Genomic DNA, 21,105 nt, shown 5'->3' with positions numbered 1-21,105 from the left:
AGCAAAGACATGGAATCAACCTAAATGTCAATCGATGATAGACTATCTTAGATAAAGAAAATGTGGTACATATGTACCATGAAATACTATGCAGCCATAAAAAGGAACGAGATCATGTTCTTTGCAGGGACATGATGGAGCTTGTAGCCATTATCCTCAGCAAACTAAGGCAGGAACAGAAAACCAAACACCTCACGTTCTCACTTACAAGTGGTAGTAGAATGATGAGAACACATGGATACATGCTGAGAACAACACATACTGGAGCCAGGTGCAGTAGCTCACAACTGTAATCCCAGCACTTTGGGAGGCTGAGGTGGGTGGATCACCTGAGGTCGGGAGTTTGAGACCAGCCCCTGACCAACATGGAGAAACCCCGTCTCTACTAAAAAGACAAAATTGGCCGGGCATGGTGGCACATGCCTGTAATCCCAGCTACTCGGGAGGCTGAGGCAGGAGAATCACTTGAACCCAGGAGGCGGAGGTTGCGGTGAGCTGAGATCACGCCATTGCACTCCAGCCTGGGTAACAAGAGCAAAACTCTGTCTCAAAACAAAAAACAACAAAAACAACAAAACACACACACTGGGGTCTGTTGGGGTGGCAGGGACAGGGAGAGCATTAGGAAGAATAGCTAATGCTTGCTGGTCTTAATACCTAGGTGATGGGTTGATCTGTGCAGCAAACCACCATGGCCTATGTAACAAACCTGCACATCCTGCACATGTACCCTTAAAATAAAAATTGAAGGGAAAAAAAAGAAAAAAGAAATCTATACATGTGATAAAAGAGCATAAAATTGTACAAACACATTGTATCAATGTCAATACCTGGTTATATTGTTGTACTGTAGTTTCATAAGATGTCACTAAGAAGATAGGGAAACAAGACCTCTTTGTACTAACTTTGCAACTGTTTGTGAATCTATATTTTTCAAAATAAAAACATAAGGATAAAAACAGGGTAGCATTTGAGGAATGCTTTTTTTTTAAGTCAGATGTTCTAAGTTGATATTAAGAATAAAGCCTTTTAAAAATTGAACCTTTTTGAATTCAGAAATGTCCTGCATCCTCATGAAAACAGCATGTATTTTATCCTCGAAGAATTAATTTTGGGAGAATGGGACAAAAGCACTCACATTTTGACTGCCTACCTTGTGCCCAGTAGATAGTAAGGGATTTTTGCCTACTTTCTAACAGTAACCTGGGGAGGAGGTAGTGGGATCCTCATTTTATATTTGGGGAAATAATCCTAGAAAGATTAGGTAACTTAACAAAGATCCCACAGTTAGTAAGTAGTTGAGCTAAGATTCAGATCCAAGTCTGACTAGCTCCAAAGCTTGTACTTCTTCCTGCATCACTGAGCCTCCTCTGCAAATGGAATGCCGTAAATGTTTACAAGAGAAAATATTTTATTGCTGGAATGTGATCCACCCAGCAGTCAACAGTTGGCAGTGATGGCAGTATACTTGAGAAATGTTCCTTCTCAGGATCTCCTACAATTTGAATAAACTTCCACAAGATAATCATTTCAAAAGTTCTTCCAGATCTCTTGTTCAGTTCAGTCTGCCTTGTCGGCCCACACATGAGTGAGGGACAGAAGCTCTGTGAAGCACTTAGATAACAGGCAGGTAGCAATGGGCTAGGAACCAAGGGCTGGACTAATGCACAATGATGGCACAAACTGCTTTTAGACAGACCACTCAAACCTGTGTCGTTTATTTGGAATTATCTTCAAAAGCTAATCATGGTAGCAGGTTAAATTGGGACAATTTTACTTCACAAATGTATAAATATAGGGTAGTTTATTATATAATAGAAGAATTAATAAATCTTGAAATTATTTTAATCATGTAAATATTTGCCTGTAACATAGTTTGTAGCCAGCTTCTTGGAGGCTTTCAAAAGACATGAGACATGAAAAGCTAAGTAGAACTTAAGTCTAAATGGGGGTGTGGAGGGAAAACAAAAACAAATGAAAAAGTGATAAATTATAAGATGCTGCCTCCATGTGCAACATGAGAAAAGGGAGAGATTATTGAGAGCTGAAGGGACTAGAGAAACTTTCTTGAAAGGTGGCAGGATTGAGTAGCATTTGGGTAGTCAGATGAAGGAAAAAACATTTTAGACCTGGAAATGGGAAATTGTGAAAAGATACGACTTGGGCTATGCTATTAATATTAAACATTTCTCCTCTTCTGCCCCATTTGAAAGGACTTAAATGCTTCTAAAGCATATCCTTTTATGCCTTACACTTATCCTGTCTGTAGGCTTTTATAGTACCTTACAAGGCATGTCAAAGGGCAAAATTCTTTGACTTTTCTTTGTTTTTTTTTGTTGTTGTTTTTTGTTTGTTTGTTTTAATGACTGTGGAACATTCTTAATCTCTGCAACACAAATTGCATTTTTCTCTGCTCATCTTTATATTTGTGTGTGTGTGCACACGTGCTCAGGAAAGGAATAAACTATACATAGATGTCTTACTTTTGTTCTTAAAATAACACAGACCGTAATATGTTTACTACTGTAGCAATATGTTTTCGTTTTTATTTAACTTTTAGGGTTTTTTTTTATTGTAAAATATCAGTTCATCGGCATTATTAGTCATTAGGGAAATGCAAATTAAAACAACTATGGGATAGTACTTCATACTCACTGCCACTGATTGCCTGGGATTGAAGTTAATTGAAATGAAAGTAAGCGCACAGTCTTGTTCAGGCCATAAGGTGTTGACCTATCCACCTGCTCATGGATAGGTCCAGAATGCTCATATTTTTCCATAACCTGGACACACTGATGGAAATGTTTCCCTAAAACATACTTCTCTATTCTAGCCAACCTATTCTCCTATAATAGTGTTTGTTTTTAGAAGGGTTGATATGATTGCTCAGGCTAGGTAACTGCCACATAGTCTGTGTTTTCTGCTTGTTTTATGATTTGAATTGTTTAACTCATCGGGCAGGCCCTTATTCCCTTATCCTCAAGGAAATATGTTTGGAGGGGCTCTGAAGGAAAAGCGTGGGAAAAGGGACAAGAGTGAGGGAAGAATGTCTATCTCACTCTTGCCCCTATGTTTTACCTTCATGGTCAAGTTTCAAATTGTCATCTAGTAAGGAAATATTTTTTAGAAAATGATCATCAGTGATTTTGCCTTTGAACTGTCAACATTTCTGTGAACCTAAATTTAAGTTTTCCTGATTTGAGCATGTGATGTTTAGTTCATAGGAAGATTGAGATTTAGTCTTAAAAGCATATAAATGACCTTAAGTACAAGCACTAAAAGTTGGATTTGTAGTCTTAATAATACATACATCTTGGATTTGATTTTAAGTAATTTTACTGTGTTTTAAATACTAACAGGTTGTTCTCAAGGGAGTGGTATTTTACACTATGCTCATGGTGACAGTCAGCAAACTCACCTGTTGAAGCAAGGTAAGAATGAAGCATTCGAGCATACTGTTCTTTTTCCTTTTCCTATCTTAAACATACATTTTTTAAATGTGCAGGAAGAAGCTCCATGGGCACTGGTCTCAGTGGTGGGAAACGTCCTAGTCAGGAAGAGGACACACAGAGTATTGGTCCTAAAGTCCAGAGACAGAGCACTAATTAGGTAAATATTTTAGAGCTTTATTTCTTGCTTTAGAAGAGTATATAATTAACATAAACTAAGATAATTTCAAAAATGGAGCAAATCTCTATTTTCAAACCAGAAAATCTTGAGGCATTAATTTTTAAGCAATTTTTATAAAATCAGTTAATTTTTGGCCAAGAGACATGCATTTGTAATGGAGAAATTGTTGTACCAGTTTTATATTCATCTGAACCAATCCTCTTTAAATTAGAGATGTTTATGATTTTGTGGTCAAGTTTTTTCTTAGAAAATGACAACTTTTTTATTTCCTTATTATGTAACTATGAATCTAAAACAATTAAAGTGGCCCCTTTATTTTATTGACATTAATGTAATCTTTTTATGAACTTTCCCCCAAATCTTTGCCTCTTAAATGTTTATAAATTTCTTTTTATCTGTTGTGATGCTTCTAAAATCTAAATTCTTTCCAATTTGGGAATAGGTTAAAATTTTTTTAAATGCTGGCCCTTATTAGAAGTATCAGAAAGCCTTGTCTGCATTCAATTTAATTGGATTTGGGATGTCATTTTATGATTTAAATTAATATGAAAAGTATTTATACGTTGCATTTGCCAGTTTTTAAAAATTTTTCTGTTTCTTCAATTTCTAACACTGTTTACATTTTTTATTGCTTAGTTTTTTTATGTCAACCTAATTAGACTATAAGTATCTTGAAGATAAGGTCAATAAACACTCATCACATTTTTGTCATTGAATTATTTGCAATCAGGCATTACCTAGTTTTTTTTTTTCCCCTTAAATCACAGAAAACATTCAGGAGGAATACTGTTGCAGCTGAAATTGGTGGGGAGTTCAATACTTTTCAATTAAGTTATTTAAAAATATTATTCATTGATGGAAAGCAGTTACATATTGAAATATGTTGTTTCTAATGACATTTCTGTGGTTTTTAACTTTTTAATGAATTTCACAGAGGACAACTGGTAATTTGTATATAAAGAACTTGGCAAGAGAATTTGCTTAATGTAAATATAAACAGTCACAATTAGTATAGACCCATCGATATATTTTTGATAATTTTTCATGTATGGTAAAAAAGTTAAAATGACAAATTGATATTCTGATATAAAACTCAAAGTTTTGAAGTCAGTGGGGAAAAAGGAGGTTTTTAGACTTTCTTAAAAGACTTTGTTAAAATTTTAGGACAGAATTTTCTTGATGTTGTTTGATCTAACTTTGCACTCTTTGATAATAATGTTTTAGATAATGTGTGTAATCCAAATTGGTATTGTAGCCTCTGTTAACACAGACAGTATATGTTTTAAACTTTGATGTAAACCTTTTTAGACCCAAACTTGTGGAAGTATCATGTGTTAAGTTCTCTTTGTCTCTGTTTCTTTGTTCATTTATTACTAAAATGACCTTGTTATTAAAGTATATGCAAATATGAAATCTTGTGTACGTGGTGGTTTTTTTTTTCTTTTTTGGTAAGGGAGAGAGTATTGCTGTATGATATATGATTACAAATTACAAAGAGATTCTATAAACCACATCATCATTTTGAAGGAACAGCTACCATATGTTTAGTTAAACAGCATTTTTCAAAATTATATGCAAGAAAGATGTAAAACTAAGGGGATTTTTTTCAAGTAATGGCATTTGTAACCATAAATCAGGCAGTATGGGGTAGCAATCAATAGAGTGAGCTCTAGAGTCAAATGCCCAGTTCTGCCATTCATTAGCTTTGAGGTCTTGAGCAAGTTTAACCTTCTGTGTCTTCTTTCTTCTTATGTATAAAATGGGGATGAGGGTAGTATCTGCTGTATAGTTCAGTTCCATGTAAAATACTTATGAGCTGGCATGTGATAGGGTACTCAGTGTTAGCCACGGGGCTGCCATGCTGTGTCACCCCCCAGCATGTACAGTGCACAGTCTGCATAGCTGTATGCCACAGCTCTGGTTAGCTGCCATTATTTTTATTACTATTGTTATTATCCCTTTAATGTTCTCTAGTAGGTTAGTTCTTACCATTCTGAATTATAACCAGTGGCTTTTCATTTTCCCATCATTAATCGTGATAGATATTTAGTATGATAATTTAAAGATAATTGATGATAAAGTTGAGTAAAAATACAGAAACAATAACATTTTAGATGATATGCATTTTTTAAAATATCCTGGATAGTGAATTAACAATGATCAACAAATTGCATTACTGAGGCTAGGTGTGGTGGCTCATGCCTATAATCCCAGCACTTTTGGAGGCTGAGGTGGGAGGATCACTTAAGCCCAGGAGGTCAAGGCTGCAGTGAGCTATGATTGTGCCACTGTACTCCAGCCTGGGTGGACAGAGCAAGACCTCATCTGAGCTGGGTGTGGTGGCTCATTGCCTGTAATCCCAGCACTTTGTGGGGTTGAGGCGGGAGGATCAGTTAAAGCCAGGAGTTTGAGACCAGCCCTGGAGACTTAGCAAGACCCCATCTCTATTTTTAAAAAATCAACATAAAAATAAAAATTAAAAAGTAAAGAAGACCAGGCATGGTGGCTCATGCCTATAATTCTAGCACTTTGGGAAACTGAAGCAGGAGAATCACTTGAGACCTGGAGTTTAAGATTAACCTGAACAACATCTTGAGACCCCATCTCTACAAAAGAAAACAACAAAAATATTAGCCAGGTGTGGTGGTGTGCACCTATGGTCCCAGCTACTTGGGAGGCTGAGGTGGGAAGAGGGCTTGATCTGGGGGGTTTGAGGCTGCAGTGAACTGTGATTGCACCACTGCACTCCAACCTGGATGACAGGGTGAGACCTTGTCTCGGGGATGGGGGCAGGTGGGAAATCCATTACCGAGAAAAAGGATAAGAAAAAATCCTGTGCTTTATCATTCTTTTTTCACCACTGTTAAAGTGAAGTAATATTTTAATTGTTTTTTATGGTAAGTGTACCTCACATCCTACTCTTTGGACCTGGTTGTACAGTGCAGAGTTGAGAAATTCATAGACCTGAGATTTACCATCACCGTACAAGAGGTCATAGATTTCAGTTTTCTTGTTGTTTTGAGACAGAGTCTCACTCTGTCGCCCAGGCTGGAGTGCAGTGGCACGATCTCAGCTCACTGCGGCCTTTGCCTCCTGGGTTCAAGCGATTCTCCTGCCTCAGCCTCCCGAGTAGCTGGGACTACAGGCGCGTGTCATCACGCCCGGCTAATTTTTTGTATTTTTTAGTAGAGACAGGGTTTCACCGTTAAGCCAGAATGGTCTCGATCTCCTGACCTCGTGATCCGCTGGCCTCGGCCTCCCAAAGTGCTGGGATTACAGGCATGAGCCACCATGCACGGCCAAAGATTCAGTTTTAATGTGAATAAATAAACATTTCAGTAAAAGAACACTATCAGCATAAGCACTGGTATGCTATTTATAAATGTTAAGAGGATTTTTTTTTATTAGGGAGTTTTTTGGAAAGCTTTTTCAGTTTGGCGTAAATAGTGGTCAAAATGAATCACTGAAAGGGAAAGAAAAGGCATCAATCATCATGCTCTACTTGAGCAGATACACGATGTTCGAATCAGTATTCTCCCCCTAACTAGAAATCCTACTTGCGGTTGAGGGATTTAAGACATTTTACTCATTCAGCAAATACTTCTTCAATTCTTATTGCCAAAAACTGTACTGACAACTTGGGAAAATTATGTTGAGACAACCAGGGTTTTGAATGAACTGTACAAAGTCCTTATGTTTTTCACATTTGCTTAAAATAGTAAATTTGAGGTATAAAAGACTATCAGTATTTTTAATGCATCCCTTACATACTAGAAATTTCAGGATCTTCTCACAGTTCAAATGTGTTTGTAATTTTCTTGTACATAATATGCATAATTGTAAGTTCTTTTCCCCTTCAAGGTTTTTTTTCTGATTATATGGTCTTAGAAATGCACTGTTTAAATATTTGGGCTGGAAAATAAATAGCATTTATTTAATACAGTTGGCATAGCTGATTTGTCAGTTTCAAGTTTTGATTACAGTGCACGAGGTCGTATGTATTGTAATTCCTCACACAATTATGTGGAGCCCTAATACAAGCTTCCAGCACCCTGGTGCACATTTCTGCTCCCTCCCTCCTGACCAGTGATGGCAGCTTGCAGTTATAAGTCCTGAGTTTACATTCCTTAACTTCCTTTTCTGTATCCTAATTTCCTTTTCCTAAGTGCAAATGACACACTTTGGTTAGTCTGGACCCCAAATCATTTTATTTCAGGAAAAAGTATGCAATAAATCTCTGCATAATAGAGTTTTTATATTCGGATAACTCAGGAGTTGCTGGACAAACACCCTCCAGCTGTACACATGAGTTGCTCAGATCGTTCTAGAATATCCTAGAGATCAGAAGTGCGTGATCTTGAGGAGCCAGGATTCTTGCTGCTACTCTGTGGCGTTAAATGCATGCGTGAGCTCCTCTCAATAAAGCCTGTTGAGCCTAAACTGCATAGTGAGATTAGACTCAAAGATTTAGTTAACATTCCCTGAGTTCCTACTGTGTGCCGAGCATTGTTCACAGAAAAAATAAGCAGTAGCCTCAAGGAATTAACTCCACAGGGTGCGAGGGCAGTGTAAGTATGCCAGTGCCACCGATTACGGCAGAACTGTGCACAGTGTGCTACGAACACCTGACAGCAGGGACCTCCAGCTGGGAAAACCAGTTTTCCTGACTCCAACTCCACACAAACAGAATCACCAGGCCCGGGTCAGGGCACCCTGTCCTCGATAACACTTAACTAGGTGTGATTAGTCACGTTATTAGTTGTTGATATCTCTGCTCTCCACTAGAATGTAAGCTCCGAAAGGACAGGGAATGTGTTTTATTCCCCCTCTATCTTCTCATTACTGTTTCAATGTGCTTGGCACTTAACAGGCATGCCATAAATACTTGTTTTTTGGATGGATAAATGTAAAAATAAATGAGAGAGACATTCAGCCTGGCTTTAAGGAGAAATTAACGTGTTTAGTGTATGAGGTTGGGCATCACCGGTAATTAGAATGGAAACCACTTGGCAGTTTATCAGAAAAGGCGAGTATTTAGGTGAAGGTGGCAAGGAGGGGGAGAAAGGAGAATGGCTTTTAAAGACAATCAGTCGCTAACTGCTAGGGTAGGGTGGGGGCGGGAAAGAGTTTAGATGTGTTTCAAAGAACTTTGGGTTTTTTTTAAACATTTCTTTTGTAAGTTGGTTCTTTAAATGAATTATTTTGGGAACAGTGATTGGCTCTATCTTAAAGATACAGCGGTTTCTGTTACTTCTTTTTTTCCTACATTTTCTAAGCGTCAAAGCTACTGGAACTCCGCTTCCTAAAATGCTGGGAAGGAAAGGGTGTGAAAATGCCAGATGCCCCCGCCAGCACAGGTTCCGCTCCCTGGAAAGCGGATTCCCACTCCGACTCGCCCTCGTGGTGCGGGGAGGGACGCGTAGTTGTGTCCCGCGCTCTGACTGGCTGCGCTGGGACGCCGGGGCGTGTCTGGCGCGGGGGAGGGAAGTCATCTCCCGAGCCCTGATTGGCGATGGGCGAAGGGACTGGTGGCCTGGTTGGTGCTGCAGAGAACTGTCGGGAGCTTCTTAGGACCGAGGACCGAGGACCGAGACCCCGGCTCCAGGCCTCAGGGGGACTGCGGACCGTGGGAAGGCTGGCCGGAGAGAGAGGGAAGGACGGGGCCTGGGCCCCGGGACTCCCTGTGCCTTGCTTGGAGCTGACGCCGACGGGTGAGTCGCCCCCTTCCTCTGCTCCTGGGCGTGTTCCTCACCAGCGGCGCGGCAGCGGTCAGGGCCCGCAAAACCCCAAGCCTCGCCAGAAGCTCAGCTCAGCCTGCCGGGTTTCTCTGGAAAGCAGAGGCCCCACAGTGAATGTGCGGCCTTGTGATCGGTCCCGGAGATCTTCCGTTTTTCCTTGCTTATAAACGTTGGTCAATTTGAAACTGGCAGCAGAGCATTCGTGTTACGAAAAGAAGAACTTTATTGAAACCAGTGGTGGTGTAGAGAAGACCATACTAACCATAACTGTGTGTATTACAGAAGTGAATTTCACTCCTCAAAAATGCTTAAGAAACAAGCATCCTAGAACAGCCCACATTGTGATTTAACAAACATTTACCAAAAACATTTCTATACGTGGGGGCACAGGGCTAAGAGCAGGACTCTGGAGCCAAGCTGTGGGGTTTGAATCCAAATTCTGCCTTTTTTTTTTTTTTTTTTTTTTTTTTTTAAGCTAAGCAACCTTGGGCAAGTTCCTTTACCTGCGTCTGTTTCCTCATTTTAAAATGAGTTGTTGTGATGATTTAATGATTTAGTATATGTGAAGAGTTTTCTGCATATTCTAAGTGATTTGTGGTGTTAACGCGTTTGATCTTTGCAGTCACCTAGGAGATAGTATCACCATTTTCTTGATGCCAAACTGAGGCTCAGAGAGGTGAAGTAACTTCCTCAAGTCACAACACAACTGTTGTCCAGGAATCAGGCAGTCTGGCTGTGGTAACCCAGTTTTACCCACTGCATTAATTTACCGCATCCACTTGTTCACTCAGTTTCACCTGACAAATACTAATTTTGTCTCTCTGTGGAACAATTTCTTTGCTGGGTGCAGGGAGTAAAGCAGAACACCGTTCAGTTCCTGCCTTCCCAACGCTTGTAAATCTAGTGCAAGTTATTCATGGCCGGGCTGCAGGGTGTCCATGAATCCTGCTAAAATCATTTGCGAAATGTTGTGAGTCTGGGTCTTTTCTTCTGGAAAGAGAGTCTGTGACTCTCAGGTTCTAAGTTGATCTGTGATCCAAACAGAGGTACGAAGAAGTGTTGTTTTAGCAGACCTGTGCCTAGTATGCCTGATACACAGCTTGAACTTCAAACAAACAGCAACAAAATTCCTACTAGTTGGAAGAATGAAGAACTTGTAAGAGCATAATAAGTGCTACAGTAGGGTCCAGAGCAGGGTGCTGTGGAAGAGCACACAGAAGGCCACCTGCCCAGGAATGCCTCCTAGAGGCAGTGAAGGCAGCTGGGTGAAGGGTAGGGAAGCAGTTCATTGGAACACTGTGGTGACCAGTCTCTGTCCATGTAGAGTGTTGAGACAGAAACAACACATGAACAGCTGCAGCTGTTGTACCACTTGTGCACAAGTGTAAAAGTCCATGGTGCCATGAAATCCTATAATGGGGACAGGAGGCTTCATGTATTCATGAAGGTTAGAAAAGTTTCTTTGAGAAAGCGACACTTAGGCCTAAGAGTTGGAGCATTTTGGGCATGGAATCTGGCCCACAGTCTTCACAGACCACATGGTAGAAACCAGTAGAGCACCAGGGACTGACAGGAAGCAAATGCAGCTGGTGCAGGAGAGGGAAATGGGAATTCGGGTGGTGGCAGAGCCCAAAGAGGCCTTGTAGGCCATGGTAAGGCGTTTCTATGTTTTGTTTTATTTTGTCTTTATTCTAAAATGCCATTGGCAAGTTTATCGCAGGGAGCTGACAAGATCACATTTTGAGAAGAAGTTGGAAAGAATCCCAAGTGGATGAACTGAATATCTGAATGAGGACAAGATCTGTGGGGAGAGACTGTAAGGTAAGAAGAAGAGAGGTCTAGAACCAAGCCTGGAAGGTGAGCTTGCACGGGAGACAGATAGAGGGTGGCCAGAAGTATAGAAAGGGAGAAGAATCAAAAAAGTCGAGTGTCCAGGAAGTCAAATGAGAGAATATTTCAAGGAGAAAGTGGTCAACTCTGCTAAAAGCTGCAGAAGTCAAAAGAGATAAGGAAGGCTGGGTGTGGTGGCTCATGGCTTGTATTAGTCCTTTTTCACGCTGCTGATGAAGACACAGCCAAGACTGGGCAATTTACAAAAGCAAGAGGTTTAATGGACTTACAGTGACATGTGGTTGGGGAGACCTCACAATCGTGGCGGAAGGTGAAAGGCACATCTCACATCGTGGCAGACAAGAAAAGAATGAGAGCCAAGCAAAAGGGGTTTCCCCTTATAAAACCATCAGATCTCATGAGACTTATTCACTACCATGAGAACAGTATGGGGGAAACCACCCCTATGATTTAGTTATCTCCCATTGGGTTCCTCCCACAACACAAGGGAATTATGGGAGCTACAATTCAAGATGAGATTTGGGTGGGGACACAGCCAAACCATGTCACGCCTGTAATCTCAACACTTTGGGATGGCAAGGTGGGCAGATTGCTTGAGCTCAGGAGTTCAAAAGCAGCCTGGAAACGTGGTGAAACCCCTTCTCTACAAAAAAACAGATAAGAATGAAAACTACTCATTGGCTGTAACCACATGGAAGTTATCTTTATTGCAAGCTATATAAGTAGAAGAGGAAATGGAGAGAAAGAAGGATCTGCAAGAATTAGCTGAGGGGAAGAGAGAGATAGGGTTTGGGCAGGGAAAAGAAGACCAGTGGAGAGAGATAGGGTTTGGGCAAGGAGAGGAAGAGCAGTGGAGTGATGGCTGGAGCATCAGAGGAGGATACACCTGAAGGAGCGAACACTTGAGAAAGGGCTTGAGAGTTCTCAGGCCAGAGAGGCTGAGCTCAGCACAAGAGCAGGAATGACCCTGGATAATGAAAGCTGTGACTGGATAACGAAAGCTGTGAAGGGGAGCTAGTGAGAGGTTTGTGTCTGCTGAGAGAAGCTGCTCTCCCTTCTTTGTACAGATAGGAGGCAAGGGCACTGGTTGTGAGTGAAGGTGGGTATGGAGGTAGGCAGGATGTCAGAGGTCTGAGTTGAGAAGATTTGAGATACTTGGTGGGAAGTGTGGAAGAGTGAGTCAACCAGAGCTTGTCTGAGGATGGTCTGGCAGGGGGAGCCAAGTGTGCAGCAAAGACCAGAAATGAGCCTCTTGGCCCCTTTGGGGAATTGCAAAGTAGGGGGATGAGGATGGAGGCTAATTAGAGACAAAAGCTACATTTAACATATGATAAAGGAGGCATCATAAGTCATGGGGAAGGAAAGGATTGTTCAGAAAATGGTACTTGGAGAGAAGTAAACTATTGATAAAATCTATTGAGATTCTCAGCTCACACCCAGAAATTTCAAATGAACTTAAGGAGCTAAGTTTTAAAATTCAAACAAAAATATGGGAGGAAATAATGGATGAATTTTTACTGATCATCTGGTACTTAAAAGCAGTAAAGATCATCAAGGAAAACTTCCCTGACCTTCCTTTGACCACGTGAAATTAACTGCTTTGTTCTAACAGATACTGTAATATGAACTTTGATAACATTATGCTAAATGAAATAAGCCAGACACAAAAGACAAATATTATATGACCCCACATATAAGAAGTACCTAGAATAGGCAAATTCATAGATACAGAAAGTAAAATAGAGGTAACTGGTGTCTGGAGGGAAGAGGGTATGGAGAGTTATTGTTTAATGGGCACAGAGACAGAGTTGGTATTTGGGATAGTGGTCATGGTGGTACAATATTGTGACTGTACTTTAAGCCACTGAATGGTACACTTGAAAATTGTTTAAATGGTAAATTTTTTGTTATTTATATCTTACCACAATTAAAAAAGGGGCTACTTTAGTATGCTAAAATATACCATCAACAACTGAAAATGAGCTGAAGAAAATATTTTCAAAAATGAGATTATATTTCTTAATTCATAGAGTTTATACAAGTCAATTTTTAAAAAGCAGAACGATTGCAGTTTTACAAGTCAGCAATGGTTGATTCACAAAAGGAAATAAAGGTGAACAAAATAGTTTAATTATGAAAACATCGCCCTCATAAATAATAAAAAGAAGTTAAATTAGTGTTGTATCATTTTTCACATATCAAAATAAAAACTGATGAGAGAATCACTCATACTGCCTGTGAGAATGTCAACTGAGATAGTTTTTCCTGACAGGAAATTTAGCAACTTTGCTTTCCCAGTGTTCACGTATCTCCTCTTCAGTTAGGAAATCTGTTTCTAGGAATTCATCCTAAAGGAAAAGCAGGAGAAATGTGGACATTTATTCAGCATATAGCAAAAATTACAAATAGCCTAAATGCTCAATATAAGGAATGAATTGCAAAATAACAGTATATCCATCCCATATACCAAGCACTCAGATGTTTACAGAGCATTTTTAATACCACAGTTAGATACTTACTGTGAATAAAATAGAAGCAGAAAGATAAATTAGATACATATATATGTATTATGTGTTCATTACATAGGAGTCACAACATTCATACTTTTCACTTTCATAGTCAGCTGTGTTTGCTCATCAGAGCAAGGCAGATTAACTGGTAAAGACGACTCACCTGAACACATCATAGTTCATAGCCAACTACTTCATCTGTGTGGTGTCTGCATAAGAGATTTTCAAGAAAAATTCTGAGTCTTTGTAATTTTCACTTTATAGGCTGAATTCAGAACCTAAGTCCCATGTGTAGGGAAGGTAACACACAGGAGACCAGTAATACACTATCTTTCAGCAAGTCCAGCACAGCCAGGAGTTCCTTGGGTTTGGAACAGATCCTGTTCTCTGGCTAAGCACTAGATGCTGCAGTTGGCTTGGTTGGGGGTTACATTATACAGAATGACAGATCATTAAACATTAGAAGGACATCGACCATGGCAAGGCACATCCACTGACAGAGGCTCCTGCACAGTGAGGCTAAGGGAACAGCAGCTGTCTGCATTTCCTGCTTACTCCAAGCTGAACTGTGATGTGTTCAGGTCACACATCATCATGTATGCCAAAATATGAGCAGTTGTCTTCAGGTGGTGGGGACTGTGAAAGACTTTTTCCATTTCCTTATACTTTTCAGAAGTTGGCAACTTTTCCACATTGAATGTGCATTGCTTTTATAAGCAGTTATTTTAGGAAACAGAAGCATTTAAAATCCATTTTTTAGGCCGGGCATGGTGGCTCACACCTGTAATCCCAACATTTTGGGAGGCCGAGACGGGTGGACTGCTTGAGCTCAGGAGTTCCAGACCAGCCTGGGCAACATGGCAAAACCCTGTCTCTACAAAATGTACAAAAATTAGCCAGGCATGGTGGCTCATGGCTGTAGTCCCAGCTACTCAGGAGGCTGAGGCTGGAGAATCACTTGAGCCTGGGAAGCAGAAGTTGCAGTGAGCCGAGATCACACCACTGTACTACATCCAGCCTGGGTGACAGAGTGAGACCCTGTCTCTTAAATAAATAAATACATACATAGATACATACGTACACAAATTTTTTGGCTTTCAGTTCTCTTTGTAAATAATCTATTTCTGTCTAAAATACAATTTAAAGTCATGCTACTACAAGACTTTTAGCTCCAGAAATTTTAGTCTGTACCAGGCATTGTGCAAAGTATTTGACATGCATTTTAACCCTTACAGTTTTCCTGTAAGGCTTAGATTCTGTTCTTTCCATCTCACAGATTGCTGCTGGTAATACTCATTGAATAGTGTGAGGCGCTGCTCTAATCACTGCTGTCTTGTTTTATCTGAGGCTAACTTACCCAAGGGTGCCCCATAAGCTAGAGCCAGGATTGGGTGTGGGTGGTTGGCAGCAGCCCACGCTCCTCCCCCACATGTGGTACAGAGGTGCAGCCTGAGCTTGTGGGGTCGCACAACAGGGAGTGGGGAGTGGGATCCCAGCCCCAATCTGCCTGTGCTTCATCACACTACACCTCCTCCTTCCTGTTAAAGTTGATGGCCTTCTTAGAAAGTTTTTAAAATAATATTTTCATCTTGGCTAACAGTATTAGGAATTATCTGAAGAAAATTCTAGTTGAACCACTAAGAGTAAAACAAGCTATGCCCACAATTATTTTAGTCTCCGTAGGCGCTCACAGTGAGCTAGACCAAAATGGGAAACCAAAATGGAAAGGGTGTTACCTAACTTTCCTAACAGAATAATCATTCATTTGGATTAGTTAAGACAGGGCTGAAAGTGAAGAGTCCCCAGCATATATGGCAAGGGCATTTAAATTAGAGTCAGGGATGGAAATAGCTGCTTTCTTCTTTTCAGACCTATAAAGCGTGAGGGAAGGCTGCCAACAGGCTAAATTGACCAGTACTACACACTTTTGTGGCAAGGCTGAGACATTTAAAACACTCAGGTACTAAAACAAACCAGATGCATTTTCATTACCAGAGACAAAAGAAATAGTGGTGAAGGAGTTCATTATACCACTTTTGACATATTGACCATTTTGAATTAAAGGCACCTGAAAAATAGCAGGTGTAAGATCTTTGTTTCTTAAAAGCAGATAAAATTCCCATGTGAAAGACACCCTCCCTATACCAAAAGGAATAACATCCTTAACCTTGTTAAAATAACTTATCTTTTAGACCTCCCCATGTAATTCAGTTGCTTCTTCACAGCTTCCTATTTTTTGTCCAACTCGCTACGTAAATAACTGACTCTAACTGCTTCTTTGGGTCTTTATGAGGGCTTGATTCCTTATGAGGGCTCCCATGCCATGTAAACTTGCATTAAATAAAGTTTATGGCCAGGGGCAGGAGCCCACGCCTGTAATCCCAGCACTTTGGGAGGCCAAGACGGGCAGATCACGAGGTCAAGAGATCGAGACCATCCTGGCCAACATGGTGAAACTCCATCTCCACTAAAAATACAAAAATTAGTTGGGCGTGGTGGCACACATCTGTAGTCCCAGCTACTCAGGAGGCTGAGGCAGGAGAATCACTTGAACCCAGGAGGCGGAGGTTGCAGTGAGCCGAGATCGTGCCACTGCATTCCAGCCTGGGCGACAGAGAGAGACTCTGTCTCAAATAAAGTTAAAAAAATAAAGTTTATATTTTTCTCCTGTTAATATATCCTATGTCTAATTCTCGGATCCTGTCACGACCCTAAGATAGAGGTGTTTTTCTGCCCCTACAGAGGCAAAGACTGTTAATGTGTCAGACACAGTATACCTACAGATGTCAAGTGGATAGCTGATTACACTGTTCTGAAAGTACAGTCACCATTCCACAGCTGACCTGATTTCCCATGGCACCATGGCAACAGTCATGTGGCATTTTTTCATTTTACTCAGCTAGGGATTACCAGGTGCCTGCCACCATACCCGGCTAATTTTTGTATTTTTAGAAGAGATGGGGTTTCACCATGTTGGCCAAGCTGGTCTCGAACTCCTGACCTCAGGTGATCTGCCTGCCTTAGCCTCCCAAAGTGCTGGAATTACAATTTATTCTTATTCTGGATTTATAAAAGGGAGTTTTGTTCACATAATTCTAAAAAAAAAAATCCATTTATTCATTTAAAATAAAATAATTGGCCCATTTTGGGTGATAGTTATTCAGCAAAATATGTACTCTAATGTATAAAATTAGAGATGACCCTTCCCCTCTTCCCCCTTTAAGTATCTGCTTCAGCTAAACATCAACTTAATAATGTAAAACATTTCAAAAAACCATGTTTGTGTGTGGGCACATAATACAGGCCTCCTAAAAGAAAAGATAAACAGTTGTGGAAAAGGGAATTTGTATGAAAATAACATTTGAGGTCTGTGAACCTTTGAACTCTTTGGTCTTGCTGCTCTTCTGTAAAATGGAAGTAACTCAACAGTGTATTTACAAAGTATAAGATGTTGAAGTTGTGGAGAAGTGTATTACAATTCAATTAATTATTTAGGAGTTTTTTTTTTGAGGAGTTTCACTCTTGTTGCCCAGTCTGGAGTGCACTGGCACAATCTCGGCTCACTGCAACCTCGGGCTTCTGAGTTCAAGCCATCCTTATTTAGGAGGATTTTTAAAAATATTCCACGAGTAGTTTTCTTGTCTAATTTAAATCTACTTTATTTCCAGACTTAAACAGCTCAAATTTGTAAGTGTATGTGTTCTAAAAGTCAACACTCTTATACTAAAAACCTTTATTTTCTTTTTTACAGATAGAATGAGTCCATTTAAGTCCCAGGACGGTGGAAACTAGCTAGTGGATTGCAGCCATGTTGTGGAAGCTGCTGCTGAGATCCCAGTCCTGCAGGCTGTGTTCTTTCAGAAAGATGCGATCACCTCCAAAATACAGACCTTTCTTAGCATGCTTCACCTATACAACTGATAGACAGTCAAGCAAAGAAAATACAAGAACAGTGGAAAAGCTCTATAAATGTTCAGTTGACATCAGGAAAATTCGTAGATTAAAAGGATGGGTACTTTTAGAGGATGAAACCTATGTTGAAGAAATTGCGAATATTTTACAAGAACTAGGTGCCGATGAGACTGCTGTAGCCAGTATTTTGGAACGCTGCCCGGAAGCAATTGTCTGTAGTCCAACCGCTGTTAACACCCAGAGAAAACTCTGGCAGTTGGTCTGCAAAAATGAGGAAGAGTTAATCAAGTTAATAGAGCAGTTTCCAGAATCTTTCTTTACTATTAAAGACCAAGAGAACCAGAAGCTGAATGTTCAGTTCTTTCAAGAGTTGGGACTAAAAAATGTGGTCATTAGCAGACTTTTGACAGCTGCATCTAATGTTTTTCATAATCCTGTTGAGAAGAATAAGCAAATGGTAAGAATTCTCCAACAGAGTTATCTAGATGTAGGTGGCTCTGAGGCCAACATGAAAGTTTGGCTACTAAAATTGTTAAGCCAAAACCCATTTATTTTATTAAATTCTCCCACAGCTATAAAGGAAACACTAGAATTTCTCCAGGAGCAAGGTTTCACCAGCTTTGAAATTCTCCAGCTTTTGTCCAAACTCAAAGGATTTCTTTTTCAACTTTGCCCAAGAAGTATACAGAATAGTATTTCTTTCTCTAAAAATGCTTTTAAATGCACAGATCATGACCTTAAGCAATTAGTTTTGAAATGTCCTGCCCTTTTATATTATTCTGTTCCAGTTTTAGAAGAGAGAATGCAAGGATTATTGAGAGAAGGAATTTCCATAGCTCAGATAAGAGAGACGCCAATGGTTCTTGAATTAACACCACAGATAGTACAGTACAGGATAAGGAAACTGAATTCCTTAGGCTACAGAATAAAGGATGGACATCTAGCAAATCTAAATGGATCAAAAAAAGAGTTTGAAGCTAATTTTGGCAAAATTCAGGCCAAAAAAGTAAGGCCATTATTTAACCCTGTGGCACCACTAAATGTTGAAGAATGACATACTGTTGTTGCTTCCTTCTAGCAGTGCAGGGTGAAACTAACTAGCAAAGACAAAAATTCAGGCAGTTTGTAGGCACCAGTAATTTTAAGAACCTGCTTAGCTTCTGGGTTGTATTTAAGTTACCTCTAAATAGATAAATTCTGACTCATTTGCCATATTATAAAATATAAATTGTATTTATTTTAATAAAGTTGGTAACTTTTACCTTAAGCCATTATTTCAAAAACTCATGTACTATTAAATGGCATATCAGTATGATACTTTATAAATGAATCACTTCTAAGAAATGGACAAGTGCTTCCTTAATTCAAGGTATGGATACATTTATATTTATACAGCACATTTCATCTTAGGAAGCAAATCCAGTCTTTCTCACTACCAGCCATGAAACATCGGTCTACTGTGGTCTGAATTCTGTAGCTTAGTGTTACGTGAACTATTAGCAAACTCCTATACCTTTTTTTTTTGGAGAAAATTTCATCTTGTGTTTGGAATAAATTACTGTCTTTGAGAACCGAGTATTACTCATCCAAAAAGAAGAGTTGGAGCCTACTTGTGTGGTCAGTTTGCTTAGAATTGACCGTTATTATAACTCTTATAAAACACCATGTGCATTCATTACTTTCCTCATTTTACACATGAGGAAACCGAAGCTGAGAGAGGCCACTCAGCTGCCAAATGGCAGAGTCCAGGTTTATTAACTGGGCTCTGACTTCTGTTCAAACCTTGTGAATTGGAAGGATTACTTATGAATTGGCATAAGAGAAGTCACCCCTACCTGACAGGCCAAAAGGAGTAAGTACTAACAACAAATTCGGGGACATTTATGAAAACCTCTCTATAAAGTGTTCTAATTCAAAATTATCTAATTTATATATATTTGAAATAAATGGAGCTTTTTAGAAAACTTTCTGAAGATCCAGGTCTGCCTGTAAGGGAAAGTGGGTGATGGTTAGTACTAATTTTAGGGGTGGTGTTTCAAGTTTCCATTTCTGAACCTTGTTCCAAGATAAACATACCCAGATAAAGAACTGACTCACTTTCAGCTGTGAAGTCTGAACTTTGTAACAAATGCACAGCCAAACAATTGACTGATAACATCTGTGCACTATTTGTACATGGCTTAAATGTAATGAAAAAATTATGGAAAATGCAGGCAGTATCCTCACTCTTCACTCCTTCAGCAAATGCAAGTAACCCTTACTATCCAAATCTGTTCACTTCCTATAGGGAGCTCTGTATATAAGTGCTTTACGATTCTAAAAGTACCATTGTTCACTCTTCTATGGATGAGGAGACTCAGGGTAAGTCACTTACCCAAGGTCATGCAGGAAAGTTTGTTCAAGAAGAATAGCAGCCAGTACAGTTGGAGCAGGGTTGAGTGATTGGGAGAGTGGCACAGAGGAAAGAGGCAGCACAGGTCCATCTAAGGAGGAGAAATCTCATTTGAAGTGTGATGGGAAACGCTTGGAGAGTTTTCAGTTTATGCTTCTTGTCCTGACATAAAGTATCAGGGGCGCTCTTGCTCTTTCACTCTGAAGTGTCTCAGTTGGGAAGATACTATATGTGATATGGTTACCTTGGTAGTTGTTAGATGTCAATTTTGAGATGCCTACTAGACATCCTAGCAGGGATGTCAAACAGGCAAATGGCTAAGTCTGGAGTTGAGTTTCAGTCAAAACTGAAAATACATATTTGGGGATCATCTGCATATCTATGATATTTAAAGCCATGGCTCTAGATTGACTGCCTGGGGGGAAAAAAAAGTGTAGATTTGGAGTAGGGTGGTTGGCCAAGCCTGGAAAAAGACCTGTCAAAGCAAGAAGTTGGTCACAGGAAGAAACAAGGACATGGTCAATAATAATGAAGTCACTGAGGGGGTCAACTAAGACACAGAAGTGACTGATGGGTTTAGCAAAAGGGAAATAATTGGTTCACACTATACAGTGATTCTGGGCCAGGCACTGTGGCTCATGCCTGTAATCCCAACAAACACTTTGGGAAGCCATGCAGGAGAATCACTTGAGGCCAGGAGTTTGAGACCAGCCTGGGCAACATAGTGAGATCCTGTCTCTATAAAAATGTTTTTAAAATTTTTAAATCAGCCTGGTGTGGTAGCACACACCTCTTGTCCTAGCTACTTGGGAGGGTGAACGGGGAGGATGGCTTGGGCGCAGAAGATCAAGGCTGCAGTGAGCTATGTTCATACCACTGTGCTGCAGCCTGGGCAACAGCAAGGCCATGTCTCGGGGGCGGGGTAGCAGGGAGTCATTCTGAGGAGGGTGAAAGCGAACATACAATAAAAGGGCATATTAGAAAGTTTGAGTGGCCATGTGTACTTTGTGGCCATTAATTTAAAAGGAGACTAGTCAACACAGCAGCAAAATTTTTAAGTGCTCAGATCTAG

General features: G+C 40.0%; 3 protein-coding genes across 12 annotated transcripts in view; 2 read left to right on the top strand and 1 right to left on the bottom strand.

Moving 5' to 3' along the window:
• Nucleotides 1-5,043, top strand: part of CRY1 (cryptochrome circadian regulator 1) — a 109,982-nt gene extending 104,939 nt beyond the window's left edge. The window contains exons 11-13 of one of the 5 annotated variants that reach the window (XM_055236782.2): nt 3,360-3,431; nt 3,534-3,609; nt 4,398-5,043. In XM_055236782.2, coding sequence (XP_055092757.1) covers nt 3,360-3,431; nt 3,534-3,609; nt 4,398-4,461 — 212 coding nt within the window. In that variant the 3' untranslated portion in view covers nt 4,462-5,043. Of the gene's footprint in view, nt 1-3,359; nt 3,432-3,505 lie in introns of all 5 variants that reach the window. The other 4 variants (XM_055236781.2, XM_055236780.2, XM_055236783.2 and 1 more) reach the window with 4 other exon arrangements.
• Nucleotides 5,044-9,122: 4,079 nt separating this feature from the next.
• On the top strand, nt 9,123-19,234 carry MTERF2 (mitochondrial transcription termination factor 2). 4 transcript variants are annotated; one of them, XM_063615219.1, is made up of 3 exons: nt 9,123-9,341; nt 11,089-11,189; nt 17,481-19,234. In XM_063615219.1, the coding sequence occupies exon 3, from the start codon at nt 17,538-17,540 to the stop codon at nt 18,693-18,695; it is 1,158 nt and encodes a 385-aa protein (XP_063471289.1). In that variant the 5' UTR covers nt 9,123-9,341; nt 11,089-11,189; nt 17,481-17,537; the 3' UTR covers nt 18,696-19,234. The 4 variants fall into 4 exon arrangements, with proteins under 4 accessions (XP_063471289.1, XP_063471288.1, XP_063471290.1 ...); XM_063615218.1 differs by having other exon boundaries at nt 11,079-11,189; XM_063615220.1 differs by having other exon boundaries at nt 11,079-11,225.
• Nucleotides 17,823-21,105, bottom strand: part of TMEM263 (transmembrane protein 263) — a 22,705-nt gene continuing 19,422 nt past the window's right edge. For 2 of the 3 annotated variants that reach the window (XR_010115154.1, XR_010115156.1), the window contains exon 5: nt 20,016-20,124. The gene's annotated coding sequence lies outside the window, so the exon portion shown is untranslated. Of the gene's footprint in view, nt 17,903-20,015; nt 20,125-21,105 lie in introns of those variants that run through there. The other variant, XR_010115155.1, reaches the window with a different exon arrangement.

This window comes from Symphalangus syndactylus, chromosome 13, assembly GCF_028878055.3.
Source record: "Symphalangus syndactylus isolate Jambi chromosome 13, NHGRI_mSymSyn1-v2.1_pri, whole genome shotgun sequence".
NCBI classification, from domain to species: Eukaryota; Metazoa; Chordata; class Mammalia; order Primates; family Hylobatidae; genus Symphalangus; species Symphalangus syndactylus.
The sequence above is the reverse complement of the archived record's forward strand: the minus strand, read 5'-3'. Positions and strand labels throughout refer to the sequence as shown.